Here is a 10,722-nt window from a genome sequence, read left to right on the forward strand (position 1 = left end):
GAACAATGGCATACATCTATCATCCCAAACTCTAGGGGATGCACAATGGCTTGGGTACAGTGATGCATACCTGTCATCCCAGCCACAGATGGAAATGCAAATATAAGGAGCACAGTCCGGAGCAGCCCCGGTGTAAAGTGAGACCCTGTCTCAAAAATAACCAGTGCAAAAGGGGGTTGACAGAGTGGCTGAAGTGTCAGAGTACCTGCCTCATAAGCATGAGACCCTGAGTTCAAAACTTAGTACCACAAAAGTGGGGGAGGGGGATTACAAAATCTCACATGATGACTCTAAAAATGCAATCACAAATCACACAAATTCTAATCCAAAAAGCCTGGTGTTGGCAGTGTTACTGTTATGCTCACCTTTGGTTCTCAGCTCCACCCACACTTGGGTCCCCTCCCATTCCTGGAGTTCCCGCCATACAGCTGGCCCCTCCCTCTCTCCGCCCAGACCCACCTGAACTCCCATCTACCTCACTTCCTATCCTCAGCCCCCTCCGGCTACCTGGATGGGGATGGAGGCCCACGTGCTCCTCTAATAAACCTTATAATCATCTTTCTCCTGTGTCTGCCTGCCTATGCGTGGTCCCCTGGGACGGATGTGTGGGATCCACCTCTTTCAGTCAGTATTGGCCTTAAACAAAATAGACTGTGAGAGAAAAGTGTGTTTATCAGTTTTATCAGTTTATCATTGTGTTTATCAGTTTTCTATCACTATGATAAATATCTGAGCTAGGCAACTTAGAAAGCAAAACAATGTTCATTTGGGCTCACAACCTCGAAGTCCAGGGTGGGTTGGCCCATTGTTCTGAGTCCGTGATGGCATATCACAGTGGAATTTGATTTCCTGAAAGTGAAAAAGTACGTGGTGGAGGAAAACGCTTCACCTTATAGCTAGAGAGAGAGGAAGAGACTGGACTCTCCTTCTAGAGCACGCCACCAATGACTTAAAGGCCTCCCTCCCACTAGGCCTTCCCTATCCCTTCCACTATCTTCCCACTAGCAGTATCCCTACAGATCAAGCCTCCAACCCATGGGACTTGGAGCATTCAAACTATAGCATATAGTAAATAGGAATGCTTCATAATGATAAAAGGTTGTTTACTTAACAACTTCAGACTTACTTGCACCTAAAAATAGGGTCTCAAACTTACAAAGCAAAAACATGACAGAACTATATGGGGAAACAGCTAAGTCCACAATCATAGTGTGAGGTGACCTAACATACTTTCTTAGTGATGAATAGATTGTTTCAGGAGAGCTATTTGGTCAACAGGCTTAATCCAACTGGAGGCTCCTAGGTCGCCCATTACGTCCAATTACCACAGTAACCGCGTTCTTTTCCCTTATTCTCCGAGGCTAGAACTAGAACAATGAGACACTGGGGAGATTACTGATTTGTCCAGCAAGATACAGAGGAACAAAGTCTCACTGGAATCTCTTATCATCTAAATCACTGATTTTCCACTCTTTCTGGATAGTTGTAAATGCTTCCTGCAACCCCCACCCCCACCCCACCCCTGGCAAAGCTTGTTTTTGAAGCCACACCCAGCTTCCCAAAGCCAACTTGGCCAGGGTGACTGAAGGCTGGGGGTAACCAAGGAAGGAAGAAAGCAGGAAGCAATGCAGGCAGAGCAGCATCCCTCTGGACTGCTAGAGTGTGAGGAGGAAGTCCCAGTAGCTGGGTGGGGTCAGCTTGCTCTTGGCTGCCCCAGAGCAAGAATGTGGGAAAGCCAAGCTTAAGGAAATGCTATATCTTCCCTCATTGGCCACCTTAGACAGGGGACTCCCCTGGGCCTTAGAGAGGAGAACAATGTTCAGGGCACCACATTAAAAATGGTCTTTATGAATAGAAAAGCAGCACAAACACAAGGGGCAGGAAGCTTACATCCTACATCCTTTGACCTAGCTGCAGCAGCACAGCAGGCCACTTAGGGGCAGAGGAAGTCATTTGTCCAGGAGGTTGGACTGTCTCAGGCATATGGCCATGAGTGGCAGTTTTATTTGGCTAGTGTCTACCCTTAGGGTTATTCATCCAAGGGTGCCTGGAGCCTTCAGAGAGCTGTGGATGAGCCAGGCTGTCTCCGTGCTTAGCAATTATTCTGTGGGCTGACCCCACTTCTCTTCCCCCAGCCCTCAGTTCCAGGTCTGCGCTAAAGAGGGGTTCTATGTTTGCTACATTATTCAGTTCAAGTGTAACTCTGCAGTGACAGCAGTTCCGATTAGAATCCAAGAACAAAATGGGTGTGTGTTCATGGACCAGCTTATATTCCAGGTGACTATTATGCACTGTGGGTAGAGTCATGGTGATGATGATGAGGAGGAGGAGGAGGAGGAGGAGGAGGAGGAGGAGGAGGATGATGGGGATGATGGATGACAGAGATGATGGTGGTGGTCGTGATGAAAATGGTAATGGTGATAGTGATCGTGGTAGTGATGTTGATGAGGATGATGGTGATCTTGATAATGGTGATAGTGATAAGAATGATGGTGGTGGTTAGCATTGGCTGAGTCTTCACTGTGTGCCAGGCACCATTCTGTGCACTTAAATACATTACCTTGCAGGAACAAGGCTTCAAGCCATAATGCTGATGGCTTTGGATGCAGAATATTGTGGTTTCAGGCTAGTCTAAGCAAATAGTTATCAAGACCCCATCTTAAAAGCCACAGAACAGGCTGGGAAGGTGGCTCAGTGGCAGAGCGCTTGCCTTGCATGCTCAAGGCCCTGGGTTCGATTCCTCAGCACCACATAAGCAAAAAGAAAAAAGCCGGAAGTGGCGCTGTGGCTCAAGTGGTAGAGCGCTAGCCTTGAGCTGAAGAGCTGAGGGACAGCGCCCAGGCCCAGAGTTCAGGCCCCATGACTGGACCCAAAAAAAAAAAAAAAGCCACAGAACATGTAGGGGAGAAGATCTTCATCTGAGAGCCTATCTAAAAATAATAATAACAATAATAACTAAAGTTAAAAAAAAGCTGGGGTAAAACTCAGGTAGGACCTGAGTTCAAACTTCAGTCCTGCCAAAAATTAAAAATTAAATTGAATTTTAAAAAGCATCGCCCTTCCTTTGCAGTCTTCTCAGCAGCGTCTGAGGCGGGTGAGGGAGGCTCACCGAGGCTGAGTGACCTGCCCAAGCTCAGACATGCACAGGATGAGCAGGTCCTGACTCAACCACAAGCTGCCAGCAGGTCACAACAGCAAAATGCAGAAAGCACCATGAGGACACGTCCAGGGCCGGCAGTGTCAGTGTTCTCAGAGCCCTGGGATTGTCCTGTGCGTGTCATGGGTGGCAGACAGCCAGACCGCTGACATGGGAGTGAATTTCCCAACCCCCCCCCCCCCACACACACACACACAGCCTGCTGCTGTGACCATGCTGCCAATGGCTTCCGCTACACACTCCATGGTGGGTGGGCCCTGACCTTACCCATGTGTCCACGAGGACTGGATCCAAACCTGTCCTCTAGCCCTGGGGAAACTGAGGCTCGTAGGCTTTTCCCTGAGAGCCAAGAAAGTGTTTCTCTCACATCTGGAATTGGAGCAGTTCCCACCAGGAAAGACATCCCACGGGGAGAATCCCCTCTGGCAACCCATTTCCTGCCCGGGAGACCAACCAGAAGGTAAGTTTGTCCCTCAACAGTACTTAATGGCATGGTAGGAAACGGGAAAGCACCCCAGCATCAGAGGGAATAGGGCTGGGAAGCCAATGTATTTGTGGTTGACAATGAAAGAGGCAAAAGTTTGCCTTGACCGTACAAACAGGAAGTACGTGATACAGATGAAAGCCAGGATGCAGGCAGCCCTGGACCTGAAGGTGAGAACTGCCCTGAATCTGGGGACAGGGCCCAGGACCGGGAGTTACTCCTACAGGCCTGAGAACCCCAGCCATCTGGCAGGACACACAACAGGGGGGGGGGGTGAGACCATTCCTGCCTCCATGGTGTGTGATCTGTTTCCTGCCTAGAAAAAGGGGCCTTGGTCTACAGGAAACAGCTGGGTAACTAACAGGCAGAGGAGGAAGCTTTGTAAATGGTCGATTAAGTACACGTGTCCGTTGACCATTCTCCGAGTGACTGTCAGTCTTGGAAATGATAACAAGTGACAGGGCAGGTGGTGACAGTGACAATTGGTGTTCAGAGGCACTGCCGAGGGAAAGATGTGGATTCTTGGGACAAAATTCAGCTTGGCCTCCTCTAATGTACCGGAATGAGCCTGTGAGGGCTTTAGCTGCCTTGGGTCTCGTTCAGACCCCATTAGAGGCTGTACCTGTGCCGCATGAAGGCCCCAGAGACAAGCAAGTCTTTTATCAGGCAGGAACACCTGATTTATGTTATTCATTTGTGTAGCCAGCCAACCAGTGTTTATTGGACAGCTATTGTGTGGCAGGTCCTGTTGTAAACGGGGTGATTACAACTGTGATAAACTCAGTAAAGGAGATGTACATGGTACTATACGAGCCTATAATCCAGACTTATAAGCTAGATAACCAGCTCAATAAGGATCCCTGATGGAAATAACCTGGTAAAATCAAAGAAGTTTTGATTATTGAGATCCAAAGAATGAAGAGACACTAACTAGGCCAAGAGAGGAATAGGAACAACTCAGGCATGAAGCAAGAGTCTATGAACAGACCCCACTGCAGGATGGAAAAATGGCCCATGTATCAGTTAGCTTTTGCTGCGTAACAAGTCACTCCAAATCTCAGTAGCTTAAAATAACCACCATGTTTTAATTTGAGGGTCAGGAATCTCTGTGGGCTGAGTCAGGTGCCTCCAACCACCTAGGCTAAGTTGTGGTTGACATTGGGTAAGGCTCATTGGTGCCTAGGCTTGTGGGCTTTTGTTTTCCAGCAGGCCGCCTTGGGTTTCTCACCTATAGCAGTCAGAAGCATCAAGAGGCAGCTTGATTCACATTTGCTCCAGTCACAAGGTAAGACCCACGGCTAAACGTGGAGTACAGTGTGGGAGAATGCTACTGCCAATGTGGTACAGGGAGACATGAACGAATTGAGAGCTGTGGCTGCAAAAACTGACCCCAGGGTACCCAAGGAGCTGTAAAACCAATATGGAGGAGTGGGGAATGGAGAGGTACTGTTTCAAGGGCACAGACTTTCAAAGAGCTATCAAGATGAGAAGTGGTGATGGTCGTACAATATTAGGAATGTATTTCATTAACTGTACATTTAAAATGGCTACAGTGCCATGTTATGCATATTTTACCACAATTGCAAATACAAAAAGGAAATGGCCTACCTTAATTAAGCTCCTATTAGCTAAGGCATCTCTTCCCTCAGCCAAATCAACGTCCTCTTGGCTCATATAAGAGATCCCAGGAGGCTATGTCCTCAGAAAGCCTTTCTGAGGACTGAGCAGGTCCCCCAAGCTGCCATGACCAGGCACTCCGTTATTCCAGCCAACAAAGCTGTGATCTCCAATACCTCAGTGACCAGCTGTTTTTCTTGGAAAAGGAGCTGTTGAAGCTGTTCGGATGAACCTGATAGTCTTGCCAAAGGCTGGGAGAGCAGTCAACACAACAGATACTTCACCTGCCCAGGAAACCAGGAAAAATCGTCCCATTTGTTAAAATACCAACATACATCAGGCAGAGTGGCTCAGACCTACAAACCTCCAGAGGCAGAGATCTGGAGGATTCAAGTTCAAGGCTAAGCAAAATGTTCAGGAAATGTTATCTCAATCAATTAAAACAAAAAACAAAAAACCTGGCATGGTGATGTGTGCCTGTAATCCCAGCTATGTGGCAAGTGTACATAGAAAGATTGTAATCCAGAGTAGTCTAGGCCAAAATGTCAAGAGCCTGTCCAAAAAAAAAACAACAAAAAGAAAAAGGCTGGAGGCAGAGCTCAAATGATAGGAGTTCAAACCCTGGTACAGAAAGAGAAGAGACAGAGAGAGACAGAGATTGGAATTGTTGATGATAATCCTCTGACTTGAGCCACACCCTTCCCTATTGTTCTCCTCTTCCCCCCCCCCCCCCCTACCCTGCTCCAGAGCACCCACCTGAGGAAGGAACCAATTGGCTCAGGAAGTCCTCAAGCCTTTCTTTCTATTACCATGCATGCTCCCTGCCACTTGGTAAACACTTAGATCACCCTGACTACCAGGTAAATGGTCTCAGCTGACATTCCTGAACTCCCCCCCCCCACCCCCCTGCAAAAAAAAAAAAAAATCAGTGTGAATTGATGGAACTTATTCATGGTTACCTCCTTCCTCCTCTTGCCCAGCCCTGGGCCACTCTGGCTCATTGAGATCATCTCCACTGTCACACTCAGACATTATTGCACACTTTTATTTACAGAAAACACAGATAAAGCATTGCAATGTTCATTTTAGCAAACTGATCCACTTTTTTTTTCTTTTTCTTTTTTTCTTTTTTTGGCACAAAGAAATATTACAGATGGACTCCCAAGATCAATCAGAAACTTAAAAAGATTCAGCAGTCACCACTGGCTCCAGGGCAGCCACAAGACTCAGACAAACAAACAGCATCATCACAGACTGGCAAAAACCAATAATAATAATAATAAAAATAAAATAAAATAAAAGTCAACGTAAGTCCACGTTCACCTCACAGTAAAAACCTGCTCACCGACAGGCAAGGGTGGGCAGGAGGGGCAGCTGCTCTGCTCCGGGGGAGAAAGTGGGAAGTCAGGGACAGGAAGCCAGAAGGGGGTGGGGGGTGGGGGGGAGGAGGGCAGGGAAGGATAGACCCCTTTCGGAAACTAGAGAAGAGGTGGTCCTTTGCTCGCAAAACTACAAAACACCCCCGAACCACTCATCCACACAAAAAGAGCTCACGTTGTGTTGGGGTGCCTCTCCCCTCGTGCCCCTGTGAACGTGGGCAGGGGGGAGCTTGTAAACATGGTCCACACCGAGCCCCCCCACACCCTTGCGTCTGAACGGGGCGGGGTGGGGCCGTACCCCTACTTCGCAGGGGCCCTCCAGAGACATAGTGCAAATTTCAGAGACAAAAAAGGGGGGAGAAAAGGAGGAGGGGGAAAAAGGGGAGAAGGACTCCCCCCTCCCCAGGGCAGGGGTGGGGAAGAGACACAAAAGGCAGGATGGGTGGAGTGGGAGTGGGGTACAGAGGGGGCCGGGGAGCGGGGATAATAAGGCAACAGTTAAAAATGGTCCGTGATCCAACCCGGCGCCGCGCGCCCCCCACGCGCACCCCCTCCCGGTGCCCCCCCGCCCCCGCCCCGCACCCGGGTCACAAGAAGGGGCGGAAGTCCCGCTCCTCCACTAGGCTGACGGCGGGGTTCTTGAGCTCCTCCTCCGAGGCGGCCATCCTGTACCCGAGCTGGGCCAGCACCTGCCGGCAGGCGTTCTGGGCGAAGGCCACGATGTCGTAGGAGAGGCGGAAGCGCCACTTCTCCGCGGTGGCCGCCGAGTTGCGCACGGTGCCGTATTTGTGCTTGCCCAAGGCGGGGTCGCCCCGCGTGTTGTTCTGGATCCAGCGGGCCACGTGGCTGTCCAAGGGGATGCCCAGGAAGCCGTAGATCTCCTCGGTCTTCTTCATGGGGTTCCTGGCCAGGTCCTCGTAGCGCACCAGCATGTACTTGCCCTTGAGCCAGGCCGGGCGCATGAGGCCGGTGGACACGGAGTTGGAGAAGTCCTCGCACACCGTGGTCAGCTGCGACGCGTCCAGGTTGTAGGGTTTGCGCCCCGTGCCGTACCACAGTCGCCACAGCCGGTAGGTGTCGCGGAAGGTCTCGCTCCGGGAAGCCAGGATGCCCCGCGGGTCCCGGACCAGCTGGATGACCTTGAGGTTCAAGCGCGGGTCCTCCACCAGCGCGCGCAGGTCGTTCACCTCGGGCACGCGCACCGTCTTGATGGCCACGTGGCTGCGCTCCCGGCAGGCCTCGGCGGCCACCGTCAAGTTCAGCAGGCCGCACTTGCGCACACAGTCGCCTTCCTCCAGGACCTGGTCCGGGGAGCCCGGGGGGTCGCACACCGGGCGTGAGCACAGGACGCGGCTGGCCCCGCGGCGGAAGACCCGGTCGGTGGTGTGATTGACGGGAGGGGGCTTGATGTAATTCTCCAAGAAGTGGAGGTCACAGTCGTAGAGGCTCCTCAGGAGGTCGCGGCTGGCCCCCAGCATGACCCGCCGGTCCGCGGGGCTCTTGCCCTGGGTGAAGCGCGGGATGAGGGTGTTCTGGACGTGGTAGAGGGGCTCGAACAGGTAGAAGACGTCCAGGTGCTGGTTGAAGAGCTGGCCCACGAAGGAAGAGCCACTGCGGGTGGTGGCCAGGATGAGGACGTGGGTCTTGCGGGACAGGTTATAGAAGGTAGGGCCCTCCTCGCATAGCCGCTCGGTCACCCCGGCCTCGGCCAGCCCCGGGCAGGTGTGGAAAGACTTGGCCGTGAAGGTGCGGATGGCCGTGTACTGGATGGCAATGGAGGCCAAGGCGAGGAGGAGGACGGCCTTCCAGGAACATTGCATGGCTGGGCACCTTCATGGGGCTGCCACTCCAGATCTTGAGGTCTGTGGGCAGGAGGGGGCGGTGGGGAGGAAAGGGGTCAGGGTGGGTGGGGTCTCTTACCAGCCAAGGATCTGAGAAAGACCCAGGAAAACAGCTGTCTCCCCACTCCTGCTCAGAAACCCCACACGCACCCCTGAAGGCCTGACTAGGCAGCTTCTCCGCTGGGCTGACTGCCGTTCCCTGCAGGACTCTTGGAAGCTTCAAGCATTTGAACAAACTGATCCCTTGCACTCTTGCTGACACTCCCTCAACTCAACCTTCCCTTTGGCTACCACCTGCTACCTACTTCCCCAGGTGGACATCTTCTCTGTCCTCTGCCCAGCCCGAGGGAAGAAGAGGACCCACCTGGTCCTTTGTGATCCCAAGTCCCCAGGCAGCATGTACCTCTGCACCCCATGCCAGCTAGACCAGAGATGGTAGGCCATTTGTGCCAAGCACCCTCCAATGTGTGACAGAGGGTGACATTTCCGGAAGTGGGCTGCTGGGCTCCTACTGGGTCTTAGAGCAAGGGTGGGGTCCCTGGGCCACGAGGAGCAACCCTCCCCACAAGTAGGGTTAGTCCCTGTGGGGAGGGGGGAGTCAGATGCTTCCCTCCAGCATAGTGACCTGGCCTGAAAAGATCTCTTAGTCCAGGGAATTGAGACCTCACTCCTCCTTGCCAGTCCTCCTGTTCTTGGCCCTATAGCCCATCTATCCACAGAAAGGAAGACAGGAAGAGACTTTTCCTAGAGCAGGACAGGGAAGTTCGGATCAGGACTCCAGGGCAAGAAGGCAGCCTGAGCATCCTGCAGGTGTCCCCCACATGGAGGAGCTCAGCTGCCAGGATCTGAGAAAGCACCAGGGTGGTTCTCATTGCTGAATGCCAGGAGGTTCAACACTTACCAAAGAGGGGCCGCTCCACGCCGGGGAGTCTCCGCTGCCAGCTCCCTTGGTCTAGCAGGCAGCCATCCAGCACTGCAAGCCTGTGCAGCAGCCCTGGGGTCAGCAGGCCACAGAGACACAGGCAGGGCTATGAGGGCAGGTTTGGGTTCTGTGTCCCCCCTCTCTAAGCCTTCTCTCTGCACTCTGCTGCCTACATTCTGCCCCCCCCCCCGTGTTAAGGCAATGAGGATCTTACCTCCTCTGCTTCCCCCCAGATTTATCAATAACTCAGGATGCCAACCAACTCAGTGCCATGTCTGTCTCTGAACCTGGCCTCCTAAACTCTAGACTATATCCCTCTTCTCCACCTCCCTCACCTCCCAACAAACCACAGTCCTGCTGCTCACACCTGGGCCCGGCGGGCAGGAGCTGGCTGGCCTGCATGCACAGTTGACCCATCATGAAAGCCCAGATCAGTATTGCATTTGAAATCAACAAAACAAGCCAGGCTTTTTAGAATTCAACTTGTTCAGTGACTTGGGGATGGTGAGGGTGGGAGGACTCACTCTAGATTTCCAGGTCCAAAGGGAGACTTTGAAAAGACAGCTAGCCAGAGGGCTTCTTCCAACCACACCGAAGAGAAGACAGCAGCTACCTAAAATCAGATCAAGAAATGAACTGGAGGCATTCCTGACCCTGAAACGCTTTGCCAAGTCTGAGAAGACCAGGATGGCTGGGGTGTATGGTTCTGGTGGTAAACCACCTGCCTAGTAAGCCCAGGGCTCTGAATTCAAACCCTACTACCTAACACTAATATTTATTGAGCATTTCATCTCTGTTAGCTGATCTCTTTCCTCAAAATCTATATGGCATGGTAAGAGGACCTGCCTGAGCTTACCACCTGCTCTGTGTATATGTGCGTGTGTGTGTATGTGCTCTGTGTGTTTGTGCGTGTGCGTGTGCGTGTGTGTGTGTGTGTGTGTGTGTGTGTACCAAGATTTTGAACTCAGCCTCCCACGGTGCTCAGCTTTCTTGTTCACAACTGGCACTCTACCACTTGAGCCATGTTTCCAAGCCTAGCTTTTGCTGGTTAGTTGGTAATGGAGTCTCAAGATCTTTTCTGCCCCAACTAGCTTTGGATGGATATCCTCCAACATTTTTTTTGGGGGGGTGGGTCAGTCCTGGGGCCTGAACTCTGGGCCTGGCGCTGCTCCTCAGCTCTTCAGCTCAAGGCTAGCACTCTACCACTTGAGCCACAGCACCACTTTCAGCTTTTTCTGCCTATGTGGTGCTGAGGAATCAAACCCAGAGCCTCATGCATGCAAGGCAAGCACGCGATCACTGAGCCACCTTCCCAGACCTGG

At 52.0% G+C, this 10,722-nt stretch overlaps 1 protein-coding gene across 1 annotated transcript; it reads right to left on the reverse strand.

Annotated features, from left to right (window-relative positions):
* Positions 1-7,048: 7,048 nt before the first annotated feature.
* On the reverse strand, positions 7,049-9,987 carry Chst1 (carbohydrate sulfotransferase 1). Its single transcript, XM_042676108.1, has 4 exons — positions 9,925-9,987; positions 9,380-9,472; positions 7,212-8,499; positions 7,049-7,174 (listed from the first exon to the last, which is right to left on the reverse strand). The coding sequence occupies exon 3, from the start codon at positions 8,455-8,457 to the stop codon at positions 7,225-7,227; it is 1,233 nt and encodes a 410-aa protein (XP_042532042.1). The 5' UTR covers positions 8,458-8,499; positions 9,380-9,472; positions 9,925-9,987; the 3' UTR covers positions 7,049-7,174; positions 7,212-7,224.
* Between the last annotated feature and the right edge of the window lie 735 nt (positions 9,988-10,722).

Source organism: Dipodomys spectabilis, unplaced genomic scaffold (genome assembly GCF_019054845.1).
Source record: "Dipodomys spectabilis isolate Male_0828 unplaced genomic scaffold, ASM1905484v1 ptg000030l, whole genome shotgun sequence".
Lineage (NCBI taxonomy): Eukaryota > Metazoa > Chordata > Mammalia > Rodentia > Heteromyidae > Dipodomys > Dipodomys spectabilis.

Bases quoted from the DNA above. Each gene is read 5' to 3' on its own strand.
- Chst1 (XM_042676108.1), bottom strand. From the start codon at position 8,457: ATGCAATGTTCCTGGAAGGCCGTCCTCCTCCTCGCCTTGGCCTCCATT.